The following is a 27,915-nucleotide window of genomic DNA, read 5'->3' on the forward strand; positions in this document are numbered from 1 at the left end:
ACCCATTAGCTAGGGTGCAGCAAGTATCTGAGTAACCAGGCCACAGACTGGCCATGGTCCATGAGGCTGCCAGGCCAAAAAGCTCTGCCCGCACAGATTCATACTCTTTGGGATTTGAATTGGGACATCAGAAGTGAGCTAGATGGCAAGAGAGCTGGGGCTGAAAAGTCATAAGGTAAAGTAAGGCCACTTGGAGTCATCATGGTCATGAGCACACCAAAGGAGGAGGAGAGAAAGCACGAGTAAGCAGCAGTACGAGGGAGAGAAAGACTGGGTAAGAGGTTGACAACGAAAGTTGGTGGTAGGAGGGGATGCAGAAACAAAAGAGAAAGGACTAAGAGTAGATGAGACATTTTTATGGCAGAGGTCCCAGGGTTCTGCTGTAGAGGTCCCCTGGGGTAGGTACCAGAATGACCTCTCAGTTTCAGTGTCCAGGTGGAAAGATCACTTGATTTTACAATACTTGAGATAGAGCTAATGCACTGGCAAGAATCAGAATAACAACCAATAAAGCAAATGTGTTCTTTCAATCAGGAGCCTTCTGTAACTCAAAGAAAACGAAGTGCTACTATCACATAAGCTTATTTTTAAAAAAAGCAAACACTCATATAATGCTTAGTATGTGCCTAATATTATTCTGGCTCAGAAGATATTCCCTGGAGGAGCTGGTGATCCAACCCAGTTTTGAAGGAGCGGTTAGGAAGGGAGAGGGAGATTGGTTTATTACCTAAAAAGAATTTTAAGCAGAGGGCATACTGGCATGAAGACCTGGACACATATGTGGGAGATTTACAAGTGATTTGGTATTACTCAGAAGAAATACGTTAGGGAGGAGCAGGATGAGGGTGGCAAGGTGAGCAAAGAGCAGATTCGCAGAGTCTTGTTTTTTTTCCTGTAGGTGATAAGATGCCCCTGGAGGTTTTTCAAGCAGGAGAAAGGCACTGTCAAACCTGTATTGTATGGAATCATTTACCAATTTGTCAGCTGATGAACATTTATGTTGTTTGCATTTTGGGGTTATTATGAATAATTCTATGAATAGTCATATGCAGTTTTTGTGTAGACATAGGCCTTCAATTCTCCTGAGTATATCCTAGGAGTGGAATTGCCATGTTATATGGTAACTCTGCTTAATTTTTTGAGGAACTGTCAAATTGTTTTCCAAAGTGGCTGCATCATTTTACACTCCCATCAGCAATATATCAGGGTTCCAATTTCTCCACAACCTCGACAACACTTGTTATCTTTTTGATTATAGCTACCATAGTGGGGATGGAGCAGTACTTTGCATTTCCTGGATTGATGACATTAAGCACCTTTTCATGTGCTTATTGGCCTTTCATGTATTTTCTTTGAAGAAATGTCTTTGATCCACTTTGAGTTGATTTTTGTATATAGTTTGAGAGAGGGGGTCCAACTTCATTCTTTTGCATGTGGATATCCAGTTGTCCTAACACTGTTTGTTCAAAGATTTTTCTTTTCCCATAAAATTACCTTGGCACCCTTGTCAAAAATCACGTGACCACAAATATGAGAGTTTATGTCTATATTCTCAATTCTATTCCATTGATTTCAATCTTTATGACAATACTGCACTGCTTTGATTACTCTAAGCCTTGTAGTAAGATTTGAAATCAGAATTCCTCCAACTTTGTTCATATATATATATACACATACATACATACATACATACATACATACACACACACACACAAATATATATTTAACTAATGGTCCCTTGAATTTCTATATGAATTTTAGGATCAATTTATCAATTTTTGCAATGAAGACAACAGGGATTTTAATAGGGACTGCACTGACTCTGTATATCATAGCAATTTAGGGAATATTATTTCTTACCACTATTAAATTTTCTGATCCATGAACATAATTATTTAGGTCTTTAATTTCTTTCAACAATGTTTCGTAGTTTCTAGAGTTTAAGTTTGGCATTTCTTCTGTTAAATTTATTTCCAGATGTTTTATTCTCTTTGATGCTACTGTAAATGAATCTTAATTTCATTTTTCCGTTGTTCAAGTGTACAGAAATGCAATTGATTTTTGTATGTAAGCTAGCAACCTTGCTGAACTTGTTAGTTCTAACTTTTTTAAATGGATTCCTCGGTGTTCTCTATGTACCAGGTTTTATCACCTACATATAGAGGTAGTTTTACTTCTTCCTTTGGAATCTGGATACCTTTTACTTATTTTTCTTGTCATATTGCCTGAGATAAAATCTCCAGTACAATGCTGAAAGAAGTGGAGGGAGCAGACTTCCTTGTCGTCTTCTTATCTTAGGGAAAAAGCTTTCAGTCTTTCACCATGAAGTATGATGTTAGCTGTGGGTTTTTGTAGATGCCCTTTATTAGGTTGAGGAAGTTCCTTTCTAATCCTGGTTTATTGAGTGTTTTTATCATTTGGACTTTTTCAAATGCTTTTTCCCTGCCTTTATTGAGATGATAATTTGGTTTTTGTCCTTTATTCTATTGATATGGTATATTACATTAATTGATTTCAGATGTTAAAAGACCTTGCTGTCCTGGGGTAAATCCCATTTAGTTATGGTGTATAATCCTTTTTATATGTTGCTGGATTCAGTTTGCTAGTATTTTGTGGAGCATTTTTGTGTCTATATTCATTAGGGATGTTGAACTGTAGTTTTTCCTCTGATATCTTTGGTTTGATATTAGAGTAATTCTGGCCTTAAAGAATGAGTTCTCTCTTGTATTTTTTGGAAGAGTTTATGAATAATGGGCATTAATTCTTCAAACGTTTGGTAGAATTCATCAGTAAAGCCATCCAGATGTGTGTAGACTCTACCTTATTGCTGTTACTGATGAGTTTGTTGATCCTACAACCTCATAAGACCTTGGGCCAGTTATCAATGTATTGCCATTCAGCTCTAAACTCACTTTTCACCGTCTGCTCTGAGAAAATGGGTCTGGGCCTTTAAAACATTTTTCCTTTGCTTTTTGTCAATGAAGATAAGCTTTATAGGTAGAAGGCCCTGCAGAGGCATTGCTGGAAGAATGAAATGGGTTTTGGTTCCTGTGTGCTCTCTAGTATACCTCTGCAGCAGGGTAACTTCTCCAGTATCTGCTCCTGTTTTGCATGGTGGCCAGAACTCAGCAGCCAGCAGTTTTCCCTAGCACCCTACGGGGCAGTTTTGTAACAGGGTTACAAAACTCCTCCCCAAGAGTAGCTTTCCCCAGCACTCTACCCAGCAGACACCTCCCCAGGAATAGCATTCTGCAGCACCCTTGAAAGCGTCAGCAAGTTCTGGAGGGTGGATTTCTAGCACGTCCCACTAGCACAGATCCCTAGTGACTTCTTGCCACTTAAGAAGCCATGACCATGCCCTCTCCACAAGGTCTTAGTCAGTCCTGCTAAGGAGAGAGGCTCTTCCTTGGGTGCTTTATCTCCGTACTACAGGTAATAGCTTGTCCTTATACCTACTCTTATACTCTTTAAAACTCTCTTTAGTTTTTCCTAGCCAGAGTTCTTTGTGATTAAAAACATCTGTAGCAAGTAGCTGCAGTGATAATCCTGAGCATTTATTATCAATCCTGTGCTTGAATAAAGATATTAACATTACTTCCATGGACTCTTTTGCTATTAATTTCTGTATGTCAACCAGTATGTAGTTAATTTGTAATTTTTAGAAACCAGTGAACTAAAAAATGTTAAAGGTTCAAATAGTACCTCTTTTGGGATACCTATCCTGAATCTTGCCTTCCTCCTACATAAAGAAAACTATTTCATCCATCCTCTGTAATTTCAGGGCTGACAATAATCAGACTGTTACAGCAACTGTAACTCTTGGTATTTTCATGTGGAGACAGTGAACTCCGCGAGGGCAGGGACCATGATCAGCTGATTCCCCAGCTCAATTCCTGGCTCAGAGCAAAGGCTCAGCTAGTGTCGCAGAGTGAAAGGGAAAAAACCTCTAAATCTCACAAAGGAAAGAAAAAGCTACCGTGAGATTCTACTTTTCTAACTTCTAAAGTACCAAAGATTACTAAAGACGAAGTTCTGGGAAAGAGGCCAGAAGGTGGTCGGTCCGATCTTTCCGAAGGGCAATTTGGTAGTTTTCCGAAGAAAATACTCAGAAATAAGGAGGCGTACTCTCAAAGGAGTCGACGACGTTGCCGCGACTGCATTGGCTCCCAGGCTGCAAGCCCCACGCAGGGCAATCCGCCAAGAAGTCAGCCACACGCTGGCCGAGGGCGGGGCATGGTCTGACTCCCGAAGGTGCGTCCGCGGCTGTATGGCCCTGGCCTCTTCTGCATTTCCCAGTCGCTGCGGCCACCTTCACACCCAAATAAGGCAACACGCACAGGTCGGACTTCACAACTGCACAACGCGAACTTCACAACTGCAACCCCCATGGGACCCCAAAACCAGACCACGCGTCGCCCAAGCCCAGCTCATGGCCGGGCTCCGCACACTCGCTCGGCTTCCCACCCACCCACACGCGGGCGGATCTCGCATCCCCGGAGACCTGCACACCTACCCTGGCCATGGCGGCGCACTCTCGCTCACCAGTGGCCGCAGGACGCCGAGTTGGCTCAGCACAGCCCTGGCGGCTTGCAGCGCAAAGGCCAGGATGCCCCTCGGGTGTGTCGGGAAGGGCTTGGCGGGCGGGGTCCCGACGGCCCGTCCCTAGCGGCCTGAATTTCTGGTCTCAAGGCGAAGGACTTCCTACTGACATCTGGTTTCATCTATTGACTGTGAGCCAGACGGATTCCCACGTGCCGCCCCCACAGGAAAGTGGACTTGATGGAATTCCGTAGACATATTTGGGCAGTTTCTTCCAGGCCTCCTCTACTGATGTGGAGTGCCTGAGGGACAATCCTGGGCTCTCTTCCCTACCTCCCTTTCTCCCTGGCCGGGAAGTCATTGAGCTCCCTTCTGACATGGCCTTGGGCCAGTCAATATCCAGGCATTGTTGGTCGCGGAATACCTACAGTTTCGGCCCTCTGGAGCTGGGTTGGAGTTGGAAGGAGAGAAAAAGAATCTACACCACCCCTTCTGTCAAGATAACTGACCAAGAATAGTTCTTAACAATAATCCGCAAAACAACAAAAGTTACGTTTCAGTTGGCATCTTACTCGATTAGTTTATCGGTATCTTGCCAGATTTGGAGGGCATGTTAGAGATGGTCTGTCTTAAACATCCTAAAAATTCACGTTGGAAGGAGATGCTTCAAAAAGATGAGCAGAGCCAAGCCCTCCCAGTGCCCAGGAACTTTCATCCCTGCTGGAGAATCTGACCAAGGGCTCATTGGAGGTGACAGTTGACAGAGGAAATCATCATTTCAAGTAAGAGCCCTAGAAGTCAAAAGAGCAGACCTAAAGTGCTATGGATTTTGAATTCAGCTTCTCACATGGGCAACTAAAGCGTGCTCTAGGAAAAGTAGAAGGATTTAACTGCAGTTACTGATTTTTCTCAGGCCATGTAGATAGCTCAATTGTGTGCAAATGTGCATGTTATATGTTTATATTTGCAGGGAAAAAAGTCTAGGGAGAAATACACACGCCAAAACGTTACTATTTATTCATTCATCGGGTATTAGCTATTTTGTGCCAGACCCTGGGCTACAAAGAATGAAAACTAGATGACAGCCTAGCAAGGGAGACAAATGGGGGCAAGACTAGTTTGTTTTATTTAATTTTTATTCTTCTATATGTTTTCCACAGTGTGAATAGATATCTTCTCTAGCAACAACCAAGGTTTTATTTTGGAAAAGGAAACTACTTTTCCTCCTGAGGGCGAGATCAGAAGGGCTCACTCCCGAAGCCTCTGCTCAGTTCCCAACGTTCCCTCGGAACCCGAAGTGGGAGCGTTTTGTATCTTATTGTGCGACCCGAGACACCGGAAGTAGAGGCTCTGCGATGCATTGAAGCCGCGTGTTTCTCGTACGGACCAGCGAACAGACTTCAGGGTAGGCAGCCTGTTAGAGACACAGGCATAGTCACCTTGTGGGGACCCGCTGGTCCACAGGGATCAAGCTTCGCAGATGAAGGTTCAAGTCCAATAGGCCGTAACAGCGGAAAACGGAAAGACTTGGGCGGGTTGGTGATTGGACGCGATGCCGGAAGCGGAAGCCGGGAACTGTGGTGGCGCTTAGGATGGCTGAGGCTGCGGGTGTCGCAGCCGAGTCCCTTGTGGGTGGCAGAGCGCGGGCGGCGTGCACTGTGCTAGATCAGGTGGTGCTCCCGGGTGAGGAGCTTCTGCTGCCGGAGCAGGAGGACGCAGAAGGCCCAGGAGGTGCAGGGGAGCGACCGCTGCGCCTAAATGCGGGAGCGCGCTCTCGGGTGCGCGTTGTGTGCGGTCCGGGCTTGCGGCGCTGTGGCGACCGCCTGTTGGTCACCAAGTGCGGCCGCCTCCGTCACAAGGAGCCCGGCGGCAGCGGCGGCGGCGTTTACTGGGTGGACTCGCAACAGAAACGGGTGAGTTGGCACTCCAGAGGGGTGGTACGGCCATAAAAGTAGTATCTCCGCTCTGGGAAGATTTCTTGGAAGAAGCGGAAAGGGGGCGCTGGAGCCCTCCTCTCTTAAGGCTAGCCTGTAGTCAATGTGTCTGTGCCCACCTCTGCATCTCCTTTAGCGGGACTACACAACTGGAACGTGGCCCTAGAAGTGCGACTAGGAGAGAAAGGAGTCTAGATATCTTGGCATATAAGGGATAAGGACTGTGAGACATGGTCATTGTCTTCAAAATCTCAAAGGTCAGGGAGAACCAGGCTTATCTTTAAGGGGTCCCAAAGGACAGAACTAGGTTCAATGAGTAGATGTCACAGGGAGTTAGATTTTTCTTAGAATAAGAACTTTCACATAGGAAAAATTGTCTGACAATTTAATGGCCTTCCTTGGTTTTGAGGACTGCCTGTGCCACCGGACTTATGTGCAAGTAGAAGCTAAGGACTCCCTGATAAGGGTACCGAAAAGGTATGGGATACCGGCTCAAATGAACAGACTATTAGAAGCTGTAAACCTGAGAGTTTTATGATCTGAGTTTCTTTTACTGATAGTGGCATATGATAAAGTTTGTTGTAAGACTTGTATTAATTTGTAAATTTGGATTTCAAAATATTTTCTAAATATCTCTTAATGACAAATATTAAAATAACCACTAAGGACTTGCTGAAGATATCTTCCAAGGTATCTTGGAAATGATTGTCATTTATGGTTGTTTCTCATTCTGATTTCTTTTGTAGTATGTCCCAGTGAAAGGAGACCATGTGATTGGCATAGTGACAGCTAAATCTGGAGATATATTCAAAGTTGATGTTGGAGGGAGTGAGCCAGCTTCTTTGTCTTACTTGGCATTTGAAGGTGCAACTAAAAGAAACAGACCAAATGTGCAGGTAATGATGGTAACCTTTGGTTTCAAAAGAAGGAAAGCATCCAAATATCCAGTAGGCTACCTGAATTGTTCCAAAGCATGACCTTTTTTCCCCAGTTCTATAGAATTATCTCCAAGCATCTGTGTAATCCAGGCTCCCAAGAATTTCTTCTGACGCTCCAGCTCTGGTGCCAGAGCCACATACTTATTACATTTGCTATATTGGGGGTTACTTCATCTCTACTGAGTTAAAAGATTATATCTGTTCTCTCTGTCATTATCTGTTATGCCCATATCCACTGGACAAAGAAGTAAGTCATGGGCTTAGGAAGGAAGGAGGAATAAATGGTGCAGATTGCCTTATCAGCCATGCATCTATCCTGATTGTAAGTGCTGGGACTGTCATTTCACAACTTCAGTCACATCACTGTTTCCCAACAATCTCTTCCTGGAGTTGATAGAGGAGCAGTTGTGTTTCCTTAAGTTTTCTATTTGGGCTTTTTGGGTGGCAAAACCACACTCATTCTATACTTAAGCCAGAAATTTGGTGGTTTCTCTGCCCCTTCTCACCTTTCATCTGTCTTTTGTTGCTTAATCTTATCTTACTGATCCTATTTGATTCTCTAAGTCTTCTCCTTGTATCTCTATTTTGCAAATTCAGGCCTTAGTTACCTCTTGACTGGAGTTGGTCAAGTACCTCCTCATTAACATCCCTGCCTATACACTTTTGCCCCTCCATCCAGGCTTTTGAGAGCCGATAGCCTCACACACTCCCCTTTCTTCAAAGCCTACAGATTTCTGTGGCATTACACTCTAAAAGCCTTCCCTCATCCATAAGTATATCTCCATGCAGCATGCTTGACCCACACCAAACTAATTAACAGCACTACTGAACTCAAAATTTCCTGCACATGCTGTTCCCTTTATCCCCTTTTCAGCCTGTGGAACACATACTCATCTTTTAAGACCCAGGCTAAACACCACCACCTCTGTAAAGTCATTTCCTAATCTAAGGCACTTATCCTTATAACTTTGTTCTAGCCTTACTGAATTTGGCTTGAAATAAAGTTTGTTATTTATATGTACATCTCCACTGCCCTCCAAGACCAAATGCTCTGAAAGGCGGAGAATGTTCTAGTTCCTCTAGTCACCAACAAATAGTAGGTACTTAACAGAATAATTCACTCTCAATTTCCTTAGTTTCATCATTTTGAAGTTCAACTCTGAGGTTCTCAATTAAATCTTGCATGAACAAATAGTAGGTACTTAACAGAATAATTCACTCTCAATTTCCTTAGTTTCATCATTTTGAAGTTTCATCAGTTTGAGGTTCTCAATTAAATCTTGCATGGACAAATAGTAGGTACTTAACAGAATAATTCACTCTCAATTTCCTTAGTTTCATCATTTTGAAGTTCAACTCTGAGGTTCTCAATTAAATCTTGCATGGAGAGGTGTCAGTGAATTACCATTGTTCCATTTTGCTGTGAATAATACACATGCCAGTTTGTCTATCCATCAATCTTCTGTAATTTCCTAAAGCAGTGCAAATAGATATTTTTGTGATGATGCTGTTTGATTAGCATGGGTGCCCATAGCCATAGGTGCCTGTTGAGTACTTGAAATGTGGCTAATGTAACTGAGGATATGAATTTCAAGTGTCTAATTTTAATTTAAAAGTAAGTTTAAATAAATACATGTGTGTTAACAGCTACCAGATTGGATGGTGTAACCTTAGAGGTTTTGGCTTTGAGTTGGCTCCCTGTCTGGGGACTTCCTGGTGGGTGAAGGGGAAGGGTACATGTGTTAATGTTGCCTTTTAAGACCAAACTCCAGAGTGCCTCTGGGAATGCTGGAGTGTAGTCAGTACATTAAGCCACAGAACTGTAGGTGGTTGGCATTGCTGTCTATAGGAAAGAACCAACAGTAGCACCTAAGAGCGATTCGTTCAGAAGGATGAACCGTTTTTAATTATCATTGTAGGTTGGAGATCTCATCTATGGACAATTTGTGGTTGCTAATAAAGATATGGAACCAGAAATGGTCTGTATTGACAGCTGTGGACGAGCCAACGGAATGGGTGTGATTGGACAGGATGGTCTACTTTTTAAAGTGACTTTGGGCTTAATTAGAAAGTAAGTCCTGATGCCTTCTGGCTTGCCTATCTTTTATAATTATACTTCCTTGGAAAGCTGACTGATCTTTGGGATTTGGGTTCTTTGTAACAATGTGTGAATCTCCTCAGAGTTAAAAAATCAGTATCTATATTAGCACAATTGTAAACTCACGCATTTAGCCCCATCCTCTCTTAATGGAATACATAAAATTCAAATGTACTTAACAGTGTAGTTAGTGTGTAGATATGGAGTCTGAGCTGCTCTCCCAGAAGGTATGCTGTTCCTTATAGCTGATATACTCAGCCCAAATGTAAAAACTGGCCTTTCCAACCCTTCTAAGTCACTTGAATACATATGCAGTTTACAATTGTAGAAAATCACCAAATTTCTCTAATAATAGGAGCCCATGCAGCTAGACTGATGTGATCCTCAGCTTATGCAGACATTCACCAAAGTCTCCTGCTATTCTGTCCTGGTAGATTTAATAATTCCCAGAGGCAGATTCTCCATTAGGTGTTTAGACTTTTACCTACCCAAAGCTGGTGCCCTATTAAAGGGCTTTACTTCTAGATCCTGAAGTTCAGAGCTATCTTGCATGCCTCTCTTTGCTATTTATTCTGCAGATTTGGAGAATTAGTTCAGGACATTAGAGAAGCATGTTATTAACCAAGCAGTACCATTGTGGTTTGAAAGAGTTAATGCTTCTCTCCAAGTACTAAATTTAATACCAGGGATTCTAAAGCCTAGAATTAAGATACTTTAACTATGTAAGGGAAGAACTTTATACATTTTTGGTAAAGTTGGCGACACAGGGAGTTTAATTTCTTTGTAGAGGATGGTCCACCACTGTGACCTCCGGTATGCTGGTAAGTGTAAAGCTTCTTGGAAGAAAAGGGGTAACAAATGTTGTCATGTGCCTTGTTCTTGGAAAGATATTGGTAGGGCTTTGAATAAGTATGGAGAACTGCCTAGAAAAGGAGTCTCCTCCTAAAGGAGGGTCATGTCACACCCTACCACTTTGTTAAATTTCATTTTCTTTCCTCTTTCTCACCAGGCTGCTAGCTCCAGACTGTGAAATCATACAGGAAGTAGGAAAACTCTACCCCCTGGAAATAGTATTTGGGATGAATGGAAGAATATGGGTTAAGGCAAAAACAGTTCAGCAAACCTTAATCTTGGCAAACATTTTAGAAGCTTGTGAACACATGACAGCAGATCAAAGAAAACAAATCTTTTCTAGATTGGCAGAAAGTTGATCTATGTGGACTTTTTTACGGGCCAGTTAAACCAAGAGACTGTGGATTTCCCAGGGAAAATTTTTTTCAGGTGAACCTGTCCTCATTAAATCTTCAGAAGACAAGATGTGAATGTACATATTGTCTTATTGGAGTCTTAAAAGGAAATATTTTTATAAAAAACTGGTTGCTATCCATGTTCTTGTGGGTGAGAAAAATCATTATAAAATAATGGTGTGGGTTTTTTTTTGTTCTTTGCAATAAAGTTTACCAAAAGTTAGTGTTATGGTTTATTTGGTATTAACTTTAGTTTTGCTAGAGTGCAGTTTCTGTAATGAACTGGAAGTGAGCATTAAAATAACTATTTTCTGATCATGATAAAATATACTCACCAAAGAAAACGTAGACTACGTAGAAAGTATAAAGCAAATAAAAACTGTAATCCTGTTACTTAGTGGTAAGTGTGTAACAGGTAACAATTATTGTGTTTACCATGGATCAAATATTGTTCCAAGTATTTTGCTTGGATTAACTCATTTATTCTTCGTAACTGAAGAAGACACATAATCCTTCTAGTAGAAGAAACTGAGGCACAGATGTTAACTGGGCCTACCCTCCCAACTATATGTGAATGTGTGTTTCTCAAGTTGGAATACAGTATTATACTTTATATACTAGTCATAGACTTTGTCTACTTCAAACAACATTTAATATATTTCTTCCATGATTGCTATTTAAAATTCAATAGTTATATATTTCATTTTCACATTATAGGATATTTTGGATATATCTTTTTTTGTTGTAATATAAACAACACTATAATAAGGATCTCTGAATCCAAGTCCAACCAAATCTTATTTTACTAAGATTGTTTCCTAGAAGCCAAACAAAAAACTACCTGCCTAGGTTTTGAAAAAAATTGTAGAGGTTTGTGATGGAGTTGGAGGGGAGATTCTTCTGCTATTTGGTATTTTAAGCAAAACCTTAGAGGTGAATGAAGCCTGGCAGATGATCTAGGTCTGTGGTTCTGGGGTCAGAAACCTCCCTGAAAATATGGTTAGAGTTACCACTGAAACCTATCCACAGTAGGTCTCTTTTGGATGACAGACTATGGAATCATTCAATATGTTGATAAAGACCAAGGAACAATAGGAACTCCTAAAGATGTTTTCTGAAAACTGAGTTGTTTTTAAGTAATAAAAAGACTGATATAATTTATCAAGTGGTCATAGCTCCTGAAGGATTAAGTTATAAAAGGGAGGGGACAGAACAGAGAAGTAACCTTTTGGTTCTTTTGAGATACAGAATACGTTTTTTGAATTTGCTAGCAGTTTAGCTATCAAGTTGACTAAACCAAACTGGCCAGAGTAACTGAAGCAACTGTATCTAACTAGGACATGAGAAAATAGATCACTGGGATTTGTGTAATAAGAGGTTCTTTAACATGCTTGTGTCAGATAAAATGTATTTTTTGGTTATTTTCAAATTAGACTTATCAATACTGTGTTTTCGCTGTTCCGTTTGACCTGATAAGTATATATGAAGAATCTAGTTTGTACAAGGCTCAGAGGATACGAAGGTACTTCCACAAATTGTCCTTTTAGAGGGGACTACAGTTAGGAAGAGAGAAGCCCTCCATGCCCATATGCAGAGCAAGGGAGACAGGGTAGGAGCCACAGGTGGGAACAGTGCTATGGGGCTTAAAGCAGGGCTAGATTAGGACAGGCAGATCCTGCAAAGCACATGTACAACATGATCAAAAGGAGCTGGAAAGTCATTCAACTTTGATACCAGTTCAGTGAAAATTAAACTCTTGATACAACAATAATGATTTAAACCATCATTAAAAGGGTTTTCACAAATAGATGTACAAAAATGAGTTAACACATCCAAAGTCATGTAGTTGAGCTAATTTCTTGTTACCATAAACTTTTAGTCAACATATATCTGGGGGCACTTCCTGTGAGCCAGGCACTATGGGAGATTAAAAAAGAGCATAAAATGTCCCTGTTACTAGTAACCTATATTCTAGTGAATATCCAAGATGTCAAGTAAAGGCAAAAGTGTGCCACCACCACTGTTCGCTCTGCTCTTTGGTCAAGGCCACTCCAGCAACTTCACTTCCTGCAGCTGCAATCTTAGGCTGCCATCATTCCACTGAGTTCTGAAGAACATAGCCTTTTCTGGAAGAAACTCCTTTCTTCAATGCTTCGGGCCAGTTTTGAGTCTCAAAGTAAGTGGACAGGATATCAAATACTGTTGGGTAAACAGAAAGCACAGTGACTACATTGTTAAAAGAGAACTAGTAAATGATAAGAAAAAAGATGTTCTGGAATATTTCATTCAACAAACCTACTGCGCCACACATGGTACTAGATCCTAGGGAGACAGAGGCTAAGATACAGGTCCTGCTTGCTCACAAGGACCTCAGCCTACACAGAGATACAGGTCTGTGAATGGACAAAACTGCAACAGAGAGGAACAGAATAAATGGGAACATTGAGTTTCTATCAGGCCTGGGGTCGGGGAGGGGAGCAGCCAAGATGCCAGTGAATTGAATCCTGAAGAACAAATAGGACTTCACACTGGTCAATGATGGGTTAAAGGCAGGGCACTCTAGACCAAGACAACAATTTCAACCATATTGACTTGAGAATCAGGAAAAAAATGAAAACACTCTCATGCAATAAAGTCCAAGCACATCAGTCACAGGGAAGACTGCTTCAAAGGCCATTCATACTTAAACATGATGTAAAGAATAAAGCAGCAGCACCAGAACTAATACTCATTAAGCGTGGGCCATGTGAACAATACCTTGATTGATGGCCAATATCTCTGAATGATAGTTTTTCCCATTCTGGCGTCTGACCATGTATTCCTGGATTGGCAGGCGTGCTGTCTTGACAGAGTGTTCTTGGGCCTTTTGAAACGTCACTTTCTGTAAATCACAGTTAAATATTTTTCTTTTAAAAATAATACATGAAGATATTGTAATCCCCATTTACCACCACTCAAATTTCCCTCTGTATATTTAATACTTATCATAATTAATGATAAGTATCAAAAATAGTAGCCTATGGTAGAATGGAAGAAACTGCAGATAATGAAGAGTATTTACTTATCCCAAGAAAAGAAATGGCTTGTGCAGCAACACCTTACTTATTTGGGAGTCATTTATCCACTAGCTTCCACTCACTACTACTTACAACCAAGAAAGAAATAAGTAAAAAGAAGCATATCTACAGCCACAATCTGCATCCAAAAGTCCACACTAATCAGTCAGAAGACTAATCAATCAGAAGAAAATATGCCTGGCCCTAACTCAGTAAGACCCAATTCTGGATATCTGGAGTTTTCAGTTTAGAGACAACTGGTAGCAGCAGATTAGAGAGGGAGATGGGATTCAAGTCAAGCAGACCACTAGCAGCAAGACAGCATTGAGGTCACAGCCCAATTAAAAGGAAGGGCAACTTCCACAAGGCAGCCATTTAGATACCTGAAGGCAGTGATCATGCCACTATGAATCCTCTCATCTCCAGACTCATAGTCTCAGTTGTCAACTGTTCCTTGACTATGATTTAGTTCTGAATCCCTTCATCCTTTGGGTCAACCTTTTCTGATGTTGTTCTAGCTTATCGTTTATAATCTGCCCTTAAGACCATGTGAACAGTCAGTTCCTCAACAACCTTTTGTTCAATCAATTCCCTGAATCAAAGATTACCCTGGGAGTGACAAAATGATGATTTTTTGATTCTATTATGCACTTCTCATTTATTAGCGGGCATTATTAAGAGTTCTCCCCTCCTCCATTTTTTTAGATTATCGCTATAAAGTCATGGAACACTAACCTTTTCAGAATAAATGCAATTCAGTTAAATATCATCTGTGTTAAACATGTGAGTATTTCACACATACATGAAAAAATATAAAATATACTCACATGTATGAAAAACATTTATATAAAAATATACCCACAAACAGATATTTGTGTGATCATATAATATATCAAGAGGAATACACAAGAAAACAGTGGTTGCCTCAAGTGGGGGACACTGGGAAACAGATGGGAGGGAGACTTATTTCTCACTGTATTCCTTTTTATACATTTTAACTATTATTTCATTCTTTATTATCTATGCAATGTTAATTAGTAAATACAAATAACATCTCAACAAATATTTATATAATAGAAACACTGAAAAGCTAATTATTGTAATAAAATTCCAACTCAACAAAGGAAATCTGGACAGTACTACTGAGGTTGAGATGATAAGACTTATGTCAGCAGGGAAAATGGACGAAGCAGCAGCAAACTACTCTCACAAAGAACAGCTGTTAAGAATTCTGAGTCAATGCTTCCTTGGTCAAGGGCAGAGTTATCCTTACAGGAATGAAGAGAGAAGAAAGGAGTCAACAACGGCTATTGATGTACTTACTAAACACGCCCCATTCCAGTTCTGACTGGATTTCACAAGTCCAGATTTCTGACAGTGCTGATGAGAAGAGAGGGGAGAGCGGGACTGTCACAAGCAGAAGGGCCAACTTAGGCAGAATAGGCTCCTTCTTCCTATCCTCTGAGTTTTTAGGCCTTTTGCGTAAAATTATAACAGGGTAGGTGCCTCTAAAAGTTAAGCACCACTTTTCAAAACACAGTTTTTAGGCCTAAAATGTACACTTACCTTCTGAATGCTTTCATCCACAAGTCCACCAAGGATGTAAACTTTGTTTAGATCAACATCTTCAAGAGCTAATGAAAAAATGAAGGCCATTGTGATTTAATCTGCTTTGTAATTTCTAAATCCAAAGAAGTAAAAAGAAAAAATGATGAAAGTAGAAATTTAATGAAATAGAAACCAAAAAGATAGATTTGCTAATTCTCTGAAAAGACCAATAAATAGACAAATCTTTGGCATATCTAATCAAGAAAAAAAGGTAGTAGACCCAAATCAATCTTAGGGTTCAGAAAGGAGACAAAATTAAAATTACAGAGAAATGTGAAATAATTAGAAAAAAATACAAAGATCAACTTAATATCAATAAATTTGAAAATTATGTGCAATAGATGATTTTATGGGAAAAAAAAGATGTATCTAACATTGATCCAAGAAGGGTCAATGCGGAGAGCTGACCAGGGAAACTAAGGGCCACCAGGTAGCTCACAAGGTCTGGCTGAGGATGAAGACACTAAATCTGTGCAGCTGTGTGCCCACAGTAGGACAAAGCACTCAGCAAGGCATCTGTCCATAAGAGGTACTCAAGTAATGTTCATTCCTTTTTTGCGGGGGTGGGGAATGATATGCCTTGGGTGGCTTTAACAAATTCTGCCACCCAAGGAATAATAAAACAAAGGGCTATGTACAATGTGCTACATGAATCCATGCAGTAAAATACATACCATGTTCTGCATCAGGAGTCAGGTACACAAGGGTTTCCAGGGGATATAAACTAAAACAGTCTTCTTCTGTTATGTCGAGCTAAAAAGAATGCAAATAATCCAATGAAGTGTGAACTAGGATTAATACATAGCCGACACTGCAGCAACCAGTTATTGGACATCTAGTTTCTATCAGGCATGGCTATAGGTACATCAAGGGGCTACATGTCTGACAACCTGTTCTCAGAAAGTGCTCAGTTGGGGAGGGGGAAGTAGAAAGGCACAGCCATTCAACCTTACAAAATGAGAAAGTGAAGAGGCCCTAACAGGTCTATAGGGAGCATGTCCTAAGACCATAGGTGACAGAGTGCCAACACCAGGGATGACCTTCTAGTGAAAGGAATGCTGGAACTGGGTTTCTGAAGTGGTGAGATTGACACGTACAAAAGAAAGCATTCACAGTGCGGGGAATCATCTAACAAAGGCATGAAGACAGGAAAACGAGAGAGTGGGTCTGTCTGGTTCACGGACAGGAATCATAAAACATGTATAGAGAAAAGTAAGGCTGGAAACAGCTGCACTACAGGAGGGACTGTTAAGACAGTGACAGCAGCCATGATGAATTTGTGCAGCACTGCACAGGGCGCTTTTCACACTCACTGTCTCCGTGGACCTCCCTAGGAAAGGCCACAATGCCAGTCTCAGCCACCTAATGCAAACATGGAAGGCATTTATAATGGCATTTCTTACGAACTGAACTGGATTCTTCCCTATATATCAATCATTACATTTATGAGATCTGATGAAAAGAGTGGGAAAGTAACTTAGTTCTTCCTAAAACTCATCTTAAATCCATATCACTTCCATAAGGATTGTTTCTCTTCCTCCAAAACTCATATTTCCTAATTCTGCATTACTGAGAACAAGAAAGGAGCCATGGCATTTCCCCAAAACATTCCTGAGTATACCCTCTAGCATATAATATATAGGACACAAAACACAACCTTAGATACTGGTAATATTTTTATGCCAATGCAGTGGAAAGATGAAAAATTTTAAATATAAGAACTGACGAAAGGTTCAAAATTTTTAGATTGTAATAGTGAAAACATATAATTTTAAATATATTTTTTATATATCAAAATATAAAAAAGTAAAAATAAATTACCCACAACCTACTTTTTAGATAATTCAAATAATATGCAAAATGAGGCTTACCAGGTAACTAGAAAATCCGTCATTCATCCTCAAACACTCTTCATACAGGGGACTGTCTGTTGCGAATCCAGCAAGGCAGATCCAAAATGGCCTGTCAGCTTTTTTATTTGAACCATACAACCTTCGGATCTGTCCAGCCAGTCTACTTAATTCCTTCAAAGAAATAAGGACGATTTAAGGTGGAAAGATGCCATTCTGGAAAATCTCATGAACTAGAAGGACTCCTTTTATTCCAGGAGTGAGGACATGTATGTGTGAGTACGTGTTATACTCTATGGCATCACACCTTATAGATGAAACGTTAAGGTAATGATACTAGAAACAGTGAATTAATGGAAAAACTGAGAACTCTCCTTCCTTGTGGACTTGCTGTTATGTATCTAATATATGAAATTGCTCTTTTAGCTTTTATCTAAAGTCTTACCATGTGTTTACTATTTATTAAAAAGAAGTTAGATTACTATACAGACATTTTTATATTCCATCAGATAAACTTGGCACCTTCTCCCTAACTCCAGATGTAACAGGATTGGAAGTTTTAACTTCTGTCCTGATTCAGAGAACTCACCCTTACAGAAGGTAGTTTCACAATCTGCCTTATTTGTTTCAGTAGAGAAAAAGAAGGCTTTGGGTTTGATTTAATCTGATATATCAATATAAACACAGAAAATACTTGCTGACTTTTTCAGAGGGCTATAGTTAGAGGTACCAAGTAAGAACTGCAGACCTTCAGATCTTCTAATTTCTCTGAGAAACATGCAAACACTAGCACATACAAAAGGAATCTTGGAAAACTAAAAGATTTGTTTTGCAGTGTTAGGCCAAAAATTAAGGCCCAATATTGTGTGCTGCCTTGACATCTGGTGAAAACAGGTGGGCCATGAATGGCCCTGACTGCAAGAGCCTCTCTCAGATCTGCTCCCACAGATAAGGTCCCCCAGCTAAAAGATCCTTTTAATCAAAGGGACCAGGTGTACTTCCTGCCTATCCCTGAGCAGTGGGTTTCAGTTCCAAGCCAGCCCACAGAATTATTCCAAAAACCAATCACATCTTCCTGCAGGGACCACGGGGCACTCCACCCTTTTGATACTACAAAGCCTGCCTCCCAAAGTCCCTGGTTGTTCATTCTGTTCTGAGTGTCAGTGTCATCCTCCTCCTGGGCTGAGCATAGTGACTAATAAACTGCTATCAATTTTATCTCACCACTGTCAAGTGTTGTTTGTGTTCAGCCACCCCAAATACTCCAGAGTGGAAATCCCTCCTTCAGCAATAGGGTAAATGGAAGACCACTAACTACATACATTACAGGAAAACCTCCCACTAGGTAATCTCCCCAACATGCAATCAGGCAAGTATTTCTCTCCCCAGTAAAAGACCAAAGATCTTCGGAGAATTGAACCTGAAAGGCTCCATCTCGACTGGGGACACCATGAACACAGGGGCAAAGCGTTGATTTCAAAACAGAAGGTAAAAATTTCCCAACTTAACCAGAAGATGTCTATTCTCTTCCTGATTCTTTACAACAGCCATCTTGGAACTTAGCCATGTGTAGAAAACGAAACACTTTTGCTGGTTTACTATAGAATCACAGAAGGTGGAGCTGGCTATGCTCTTCATGAAAGCTGCTCCCTTCTGGACTTCTCTCATGTGAGTAGGAATTCAGAGCTTACTAGATGTTCTACCTTCTTAGACATGTGGTGGGTCATACTCAAATCAATACAGAGCCTTGGTCCTGAGTGTTTGGCTTCCAAAAGTTTCTCCTTGGTTAAGGATCTCAGAAAACGTTTGCTGTGCTGGGGGCAGATGCCTAGAGGAGAAATACCAGAAAAGAATATAAGTGGGAAAACAAAGGAACAATATTCAGTTAAGAAACAAATCTTCACTATTTGGATATGAAGAGAAACTTGAAATTTGTGCAAGGTTTCATTCATTAGGCAGTTTAGGTATGGCAGAGTGGTGACGAGTGTGGGCTCTGCAGCACACTGCTTGGGTCTAAATCTATGTTGTTTGTTCATTTATTACCTGTATCATCTTAACTATGTTATTGAATTACTTAAGCCTCAGTCTCTTTACCTACAAAATGGGGATAATAAAAGTACCTACTCCTTAGGGTAATCCATGTAAAATTCTTAGCACTGAATCTAGCACGTAGCACTTACTGAATGTTAGCTGTTGCTGGTATTATTCCTTCTACCTCGGAGCTTATAAACACATATGCACTAAATATACTAAATAGCTTATATTTGAAAGACAGACTTCAATTTTCTTTTCTTTGATATTTTGATTCCCAATAAAATACGAAGATGGGTCTTACCTCCCAGATGTTTGTTTTTACTTAAAAACAACATTCCTATTCTTCTAGGAACATGTAGATACCCGTTTGCTAAGAAATAAATATAATTATACCAGCAATCTGATTTACTGTTACCTGAATTTTCTACACGATTGGCTTTTCTTCTTTCTTTCTCTTGCTTTCTTTTGCTCTTCTTTGCTGCAACTATTTTTTCCCAGTGTCTCTGTTTTCTTTGGACATTTTTCTTAAGTTATCCAGAAAACAAAATTGTTTGAGAACTTCATAAGCACCAAAAAGGAAAATGAATATTAGAAACAGTTACTTATTTTTTTAAATTTAGATATAAAGTTAGGAGAGAAAAAGGATATTAGTCTTAAAAATAAAAATAGACTAGGCTGTGTTTAGAGAAAGCAGAGCTCCAGAAAAGAGATGTGACAAACCAGGCCTAAAGCAGAGTTTAGATTTCCTGACTTTTGATCTCAAAAATTCCTCTTGAACTTTATTTACTTTTCTTGTGACTCAAACGGAACTGAAGCCTTAAACCAGTTAGCAGGAAATTCAGCCCTTGGAATACACCAAACTCATTCCCAGTCTTTTTGTTACCAGAACCTACCCTTCGAACAGGAGTCTCTGGGACATTTCATCATCTCAAAGTCCATGTTCTTCGCAACCCTGCACTTACCGAGCACCACACTGCACTGCCTGTGGGCAGGGTCTCTCCCTCTTGCAGCTCACATTCCACATCAATCTGTAGAAGCTGGAAGCTTTCAGAGATGCCATCTTCGCCTGTGTCCTCTAGGATGCCTTCTTGCTCCTGCAGCACATGTGACTCTGTTTTCTGGGCACTCCCTTCCAATTTCCAGTCCATGTGCTTAGTTCTCTGTCTTTTTCACCCAGATTAGAAAAAAGCACAATTATGTAAGGCATTATATCATTTCACTTACAGAGGTGTTTCCCTATATCCAAGTGACAAATAGTGTTCTTGTGTTTCTGAAGGAGAAGTATATAAAATACTAACACGGATTTATTGAAAAGCATGTGTCTTCCAGAGAAATGAGTCAGCGCAAAAACATTTCAGCAGAAAGAGAGCCAAATCCACTTCTTAGAAGACAAGCACAATTTCTGACACCTCCAAGCAGTCAATGATTTATTCACTGCTGCACTGACACAGAAAACCAAATCATTTATGGCGTTCTTTGAAATGCATGAATTGAGGGTGAGACAGAGAGGGCAAAAGCCACCTCCTTTATGTTTGTTTATTTTCATAACCATTCCTTTAGCAAATATTTATTGTGTACCTACTATATGTAAAGTCCTGCACTAGACACATCCTTGGAGGATGAAGAGCTAGCCAAAAAATATGGTAAAGAGTGGCCTAAAACCAGCTAAGAATTCTTCAAGGTTGCTGGTGATGTATCAGAATTTGTTTTTCCAAGCTATGTACTCCCGGCCCCAACTCAGTTAAGTATCACCACAGCAGAAAGCCACAGTCACCAGTGAGAATGTTTAATATCCCTCAGAAGTCCTGAGGTAGAAAAATACAGAAAACCACTGATACAACACACTTAACGAATGTCACAATTTCAAAGTGGTGTTCAAAATCCCCAAGAAAGATATGAGCATAAAACACTCCAGTCTACAGTTAAGTATCATGAAGAGTGGACTGATCACTACTCATGGCTGCTCCGAGTCTAGTGTGCTACCACCATTTTAGGAAAAAGGAATAACTTTGAAAAAGCAAATCTATGTAATATGATCCATGCGTATGGTCAAAATATCTATTTATAATAAAAGTAATGATCCTCACTCTGACCCCTTCCACCTTTAGTGGCAACCCTTAACCAGGTGTTTTAGTTCTGGTGATTGACTCCTTAACCTGAAACCATATGCTTATACCATTATTGATTTTTGATTTTTTTAAAAAAATTATTTTTAAACATCTTCTAATTATAGTTGACATACATTATATTTTAGGTGTACAACACAATAAATAGATATTTATATAACCTAGAAAGTAACCACCCCAGTACCCATCTGGCACCATACATAGTTATTACAATATTACTGACTATATTCTTTATGCTGTATTTTACATCCCCGTGACTGTTTTTATTACTTCTTGATTCAACAACTTTGAATTTTATCGACTCCATATGAAATATTAGAATTCAAATTACCTTTCATTTTTCTGTTAGTTACCTTGACCTTTAAATTTATTTTTCGGGTATAATTTTCTTAAAGTAAAATGCAAAAAATTAAGATTTGAAATTTGTTCATTTTTCTGCTTAAGCTAAAGTTTGCTTTTCCAATGGCCTATACTGATCATTAAGGTCTACCTCCCTGATCTATTGTCCTCTGCACTGTCTGGTCTACTTGCTTTTCCTCACACATACCAAGGATTCTAACCTCAGGGCCTTTGCACTTGCTGTTCTTTGTACCTCCAATGCTATTCCCCTAGGTAATTATATGATTACCTTTCTCAGTTGATTCAGATTTTCACTACCCAACATGGCACTTATTCTACTTATTTTCTGTCGGAACCTCCCCATTCTTACACTGTAAGCAAGTGTTCTGTTTTCTTTGTTCACTACTATGTTGTCTACGCCTCGAAAAGGGCTTGGTACATAACACATGCTCCATCAATACTTGCCGAATTAATAAATCCCGTCCCCGCCCCCATCTCTGGGTTTTCTAACCCAAGTCCCACCTGATGAGCGCATCCCTGGGCTCTAAGCGGAGGACCAGTCTCTGCACGCTTCCCTCATTTTCTCATTCTAAATTTTAGTCCACCGAAGCTGGCTCCACCCTTCTAGCATCCTCAGGACTAGAAAACCTAGATTCCGGGCTGCGAAGTACCCCGCCTGTGAGCTCCACCTGGCCCACAGGCTGTGAGTGCGAGGGGAAGCAGGGAGGGGAAGCACCAAGAAGGCGTGGGACATCAAGTCACATGACTGTTAATCGCTGCTTCGCGAGCGTCTTCCCTGCTCTCCAATGCTGCGGTAGCACGGGCCGGACAACCCTAAACCCTACCCCGCCCCCAATCCCCCTTCAACCATCCCACTCCCCCACAAGCCCCGGGCGTACCTGATCCCGTCACCTCACGCAGCAGCGGCGCACACCAGGCCCCGCCTCCGTCTTTACTTCCGGTTCCTCCCCCCCAATGGCCTTCTGGGAATTGTGGGTTTCACCCTGGCCGCTCCATGTGCAGGAGCTGAGGCTTTGGCTTCTGAGCCCCACCCTGGCGGTAAAGAGCTGCGTCCTCTCGTAAGTGTTGCTGGACTTCTCTGAGCCCCATTCCCTGACTGTTAGATGCGGTTACAGTCCCAGCCGTTAGACGACCCCCACAGGGCTGCTGCAGGTGACCAGGAGCTTTGATGGCTATCAAGGACTGGACTTGCGAAACTGGGCTGAAACCAGACTTGAACCACCCCTCATCTCGCAGCCTGGAGACCTTGCCCTCCCTTGGGCTTCTCCACAACAAGCAGGGCCCAAGAGCTGACACAGCCATTACCTGAGCACACACTCCCTTTCACCTGGCTGTCCAGGCTCACAACAGAAATATTTCGGGCTTGAGCAGGTAAGGAGTGTCTAGCCTCTGGCCACTGTTCCCTCTCCATCTCTCCTTACTTATCCACAGGAAAACTGAGGCTCAGACACCTGAAGTGACTTGCCCAAGCCTTGTCCTGATAAAAACTATCATTCTCCCTTTTATTCTGCAGTCCTAGAAGTCTCACCCTTTCAGAGAGACCCTACCATGAATGAGCCTGAAATATCTCCCACCCAAGAAACCACAGCCCTGTTGGATACCTCCTTGGTCTCTCACTGTTTCCCTCTGGACTCTTCTTTCCACAGCTCTGCCAACACCTCCCACTCTGTCCCTAAGCCATGCTCTATCCTTTATTTGCTACTGGAGCAATTTTTAAATGCTAAAACTAAACATTCTTTCCCCCCCGGAAGTCTTTTTCTAAAACCCAGTTCTAATGTCTCTCTTCTCTGCTCAGAAGCTGCTCTGGCTTCCCACTCAGCAGGGCTTGCAAAGTGGCTCCAGTGGTCTTCAGTGGCTCCTACCACACCTAACAGTACCTGCCTCTTGCACTCAGCCGTGCTGCATACCTTTTGCCCCTCCCTGCCACTGTTCTTGTGTTTCTTCAGTTTTGAATGAGCTCATTTGTGGCTACTTCCCCACAGCAAAGGCCTCCTAGCTGGTCTCACTGCCTGCTCCCCCAGTCCCACCCAGTCCCCATCCATTTGCCAAATAATTATGTGTCTCTTTTATTGCACACCCCTCAGCAGCTTCCCATTGTACTTGGATGTAAAATCTAACCTTCCCAAGGCCTTGTGTAGCCTGGTTCTTGACTGCTCTTCCAACCTCATCGCTCTTCCTCCAGCTCACTGTTCTAGTCGCAGCTGTCTTCTTGAAATGCTTCAGCCACACCAAAGGAAGATACTCTTCCTTTTCTTCTCACTTTTTCCATGTCTTGCTCCTTATCCTTTAGGCTTCAACTTAACTTTCTTCAGAGAGGTCTTTACTGATCACCCAAGGTAAGACTGGCTCATCCTACCCCATCTTGGCACTCTCTTCTTTATATCACCTATCACTTTTTTTCTTTGACTTTCAGACTAATTATAAGTTCATTGGGGGAACTACATCATGTTGATAATTGTATTCCCAGTGCCACTACACAGTAAATATTTGTTGACAGAATAAACAAATGAATTTTCTTTCTTGACACATTCAAAATTTACCTTCCTGTCAAATCCAGGACTTGACTCACAGTAGCTACGCAAAAATACCTTTTGACGAACTAGTTCTAATTAATGCTGCCTCCTACAGGAAGCCTTCCCTGATCACTACTCTACCCCACATCCAATGATGCTTCTCTCCTTTGAGCTCTCTTTATCTGTTCTCTTTGGTGGCCCTTAGCACACACCATGCCTTATGTTGTAGGTCTCTATCTCTACAGGTCATCTTATCTTTTGGACCAAGAGCACTTGAAGACAGGATTCTCACCCAAATATTTACATCTATAATCCTGGATCAGGCATCACCTGCATTGGTGTACCATAAATATTTGTTGAAAGAAATGAATCAGCCAATATGATGATGGGTGGGAAAAGGAAAGAGGAACGTAAATGTTCAGTGGTTTATCATTAAACAATTGACTCTTGCATTGTGGAGCAGGTAGTCCCGCTCTGCCTATCTCAGGTAGGGGGGCTGTATATCTCAAAGACAATGCTAAACAGGACAACTCCCCTTGCACTTTAGCGTCTCAACAAATAATGAAGGGTTTCCCAGAACTTTCGGGACTTAGTACTCCTTGTGGGAGCTGCAGAGCAAAATGCCAGCTCCATACTATAGCAACCCAAGAAAGTTAATGAATTTGGGGGGAGAGGGTGCAAAGAAAGAAGGAAACAAACATTCGAGGGCTTGTGCTGGAGGCTTGTCTTCTTCCTGCCTTCCATAATTATTACTCACAATAATGCTGAATGTATATTATATGACAATCTCTGCTCTGGAGTGCTGTCGATAAGAAAATGTATTCAAGGCCTCTGGCACATTGTAGGCCTTCACTAAATGGGGACTAGTATTTCCTTTTGTCAGATGGGGAAGAGACCGAGAGAAGGGCGTATAACAACACTGCCAGGATTCAAGCCTCGACTGAATTGAAATCCTGAGCTCCTTCCCTAAACTTGTGAACATATAGATTGTTTTCACATAAATATTATGTAGTATTCCTAGCTTTCTGATGAGAAAAGCATTCAAGTTCATACAATTTTTATTATTTTGGTATCCTATGGTTCCTATTTGCCATTGCCATGAAATCACTTCAAATCTGTATTCAAGAGGCTTATTTAAATATTATTCAAAGTATTCTGTGAAAAAGAAACAGGTTTCTAAGAAAATCAATCTTTTCTTGGCAAAAGTACTGGTTAACTGGTTACTAGTTAACAAGTAACTGCTAACAGGAGATGGGAAGGATGCTTTTTCTCCCAAAGTATTCTATGCCTTCTGATTGGGGAGAGCTTGGGTACGTGACTGAACACCATCTCTGCTCCTCCTTTTGCTGGGTGAAGGAGAGGAACTAGGAACCACAGAGGCAGCACTGAGCTCACAATTGATCAGGAGCACCAGAGGAACAGAGGGAACCCTTGAGTGAGTGTCTAAACCACCTTTGGCCTGGACAGAGAAGCCAGATGAAAAAGTATCCCAAGGGTATCTTGAGATCAGTTTTCCTGGAGTTGGAAAACAAAATGCGGGGAAGGATTTCAGACTATGAGAGGCATTCATAATGGCTGTGGTTTATTACTTTCTGAGTATTTACTAGGTTATTTACTAGATTTCTACCCTACAAAGCAGGTGCCATTAGTATCTCCAATTTACAGAAGAGAAAGCCAAAGCACTGAGAAATTAAGACTTAGCTTTTCTAAGGTCCCATCAAGATTACCTGGAATTAGCTGGCTCAACTGGGATTAGTGAGAAAGTTACTGAATATATTTACTTTGCTCTAAAATTATTCTTTAAAAGGCAAATAAAATTCAAGGCTTTAATGTTTGCCTTTTCGGTTATTTAAAACAAAAATAGGGTGCAAGGTTAAGGGGTGCAATCATTTCAGATAAAGCACAGAGCACACACACCTGGATGAGTGTGGCCATGCAGCTAATGCATTTACTGCCACCTAGTGGTAACCTGTTCTTGTTACAGCAAGGCAACCAAAAAGAACCAGCTCTCCTAGTACCGGAGTTGAACAGCGAAAATTGGGAAGATGGAATCTATCAAATATCACATGTATTCTTTCCTTTTTGCAAAGGCTATTGCCAAGTCAGTTAGAGCACACCTGGATGAGTGTGGCCATGCAGCTAATGCATTTACTGCCACCTAGTGGTAACCTGTTCTTGTTACAGCAAGGCAACCAAAAAGAACCAGCTCTCCTAGTACCGGAGTTGAACAGCGAAAATTGGGAAGATGGAATCTATCAAATATCACATGTATTCTTTCCTTTTTGCAAAGGCTATTGCCAAGTCAGTGTGGTATGAAAAGATTATGTTTTTCAGTGAACCCCCACCTTCCTCGCTCATCTCTGCCTTCTTGGAACAGTTTGTGACTTCTTGCTTCCTCACCCCCAGGGTATGCTCCTTTTAGAATACACACTTTACTGATGGTAATCTGTTTATCCTCAGTGAGTCTGTGAGCATCCTGACCAGAGAGGGACTTGTCTTACTGCTCTTTATATCCTAAGCTCCTAGCACATGGCCTGGCCCAGAGCAGGTATTCAGTGAATGTATGTTGAATGAATATGAGTGAATGTTTTGACCCAAACAAATCATATCACTCTGTATGATTCAGGTCAAGATTAAGCAGCAGTTTATTTGAATGCTCTAAATAGTAAACATTTGAGAGAGTGGGTGGCAGAATGGAAGGGGCTTCTCAGGGAAGTGTCCAGGGCAGGGGACTTGGGCAGCCAGCCTGCTCACAAGGCAGTGGATGCCCGGAACTTCTGTGTCAAACAGAACACGGCAGCTGTGAGGGCCGTGCACTGACGGGCCAAGAGTTTAACACTCAGGTCATGGTAGCCTCTCTCGCAGGTCAGCTTGGCGGCCTCTACAAACTGGTAGTAGGTGTACACCACGTCCCTCAGGTTCCCCGCTGCTTCCCTGTGCCGGGCGGAGCAGCGGTTGCAGTCTGTGAACTGGAAGCACAGGCCAGCCAGTTGGACCAGGTGCTGGAAGGTGTCACGCACGGCACCCTGCATCTCTTCGGGGGACTGGTCCATTCTGATCACATGCTGACAGCTTGACAGGAGCTTCTGGGAGCCCATGCAGAGGTGGCTCCGGCTTTCAGAAAAGTGCCAGGTACACTTCTCTGGGGGGTGTTTGTTCCCATTCCCCCAGGAAGCTTCTAAAATGTCTTGTAATTCCAGCAAGCTCTCTGTGAGTCGGACGAAGCCCTCTGGGGTGCTGGTGGGGGCAGCTTTCAGCTGTCTCAGAGCCCTGGAGCAGTACTCTGGCCAGATGTGGCTATTCCTCGACAGGGGCTCAGTGCTGCAGCTGTGGGCCCGGGCATGCCTCCAGGGCAGGGCCAGCCGGCTTCCTGCAGAGGGCGGTGAGGTGAGGGGGGCTGTGGAGTGTGCTCCCAAGTCCCTGTCTTCATCCTCTGTCTCAGGCTGCAGGCCGCGGAAGCACGTGGCATAAGACAACTGGCAGCTGCACTGCTCCATCCCAATCCTGGGGACCATGGTCTCATTCACCCCAGCAAACCCCAAAGATGTGGCCATCCCAAGACTGGCAGAAACTTTAGGACGGCTTTCTGGGGCAAAGCACAAGAAAGACTTC

At 41.7% G+C, this 27,915-nt stretch overlaps 3 protein-coding genes across 4 annotated transcripts in view; 1 reads left to right on the forward strand and 2 right to left on the reverse strand.

The window, feature by feature from the left end:
- Nucleotides 1-10,979, forward strand: part of EXOSC3 (exosome component 3) — an 18,324-nt gene extending 7,345 nt beyond the window's left edge. Inside the window, exons 2-5 of the mRNA XM_006911564.3 lie at nucleotides 5,700-6,452; nucleotides 7,220-7,369; nucleotides 9,331-9,482; nucleotides 10,519-10,979. Coding sequence (XP_006911626.1) covers nucleotides 6,132-6,452; nucleotides 7,220-7,369; nucleotides 9,331-9,482; nucleotides 10,519-10,720 — 825 coding nt within the window. The 5' untranslated portion in view covers nucleotides 5,700-6,131 and the 3' untranslated portion in view covers nucleotides 10,721-10,979. The remainder of the gene's footprint in view (nucleotides 1-5,699; nucleotides 6,453-7,219; nucleotides 7,370-9,330; nucleotides 9,483-10,518) is intronic.
- Nucleotides 10,980-12,144: 1,165 nt separating this feature from the next.
- TRMT10B (tRNA methyltransferase 10B) lies at nucleotides 12,145-22,748 on the reverse strand. Of its 2 annotated transcripts, none has more exons than XM_015589123.2 (9): nucleotides 22,669-22,748; nucleotides 20,267-20,469; nucleotides 19,720-19,828; nucleotides 18,974-19,098; nucleotides 17,292-17,444; nucleotides 16,095-16,173; nucleotides 15,379-15,446; nucleotides 13,514-13,637; nucleotides 12,145-12,955 (listed from the first exon to the last, which is right to left on the reverse strand). In XM_015589123.2, exons 2-9 carry the CDS (start codon nucleotides 20,450-20,452, stop codon nucleotides 12,849-12,851), a joined length of 951 nt encoding a protein of 316 aa, XP_015444609.1. In that variant the 5' UTR covers nucleotides 20,453-20,469; nucleotides 22,669-22,748; the 3' UTR covers nucleotides 12,145-12,848. The 2 variants fall into 2 exon arrangements, with proteins under 2 accessions (XP_015444609.1, XP_006911627.2); XM_006911565.3 differs by lacking the exon at nucleotides 22,669-22,748 and adding an exon at nucleotides 22,292-22,547.
- Nucleotides 22,749-26,480: 3,732 nt separating this feature from the next.
- FRMPD1 (FERM and PDZ domain containing 1) overlaps nucleotides 26,481-27,915 on the reverse strand; it is a 115,253-nt gene continuing 113,818 nt past the window's right edge. Inside the window, 1 exon segment of the mRNA XM_025046561.1 lies at nucleotides 26,481-27,915. This exon segment is cut by the window's right edge and continues 42 nt beyond it. Within this exon segment, the coding sequence (XP_024902329.1) occupies nucleotides 27,054-27,915 (862 nt within the window). The 3' untranslated portion in view covers nucleotides 26,481-27,053.

This window comes from Pteropus alecto, unplaced genomic scaffold (genome assembly GCF_000325575.1).
Source record: "Pteropus alecto unplaced genomic scaffold, ASM32557v1 scaffold114, whole genome shotgun sequence".
NCBI lineage: Eukaryota > Metazoa > Chordata > Mammalia > Chiroptera > Pteropodidae > Pteropus > Pteropus alecto.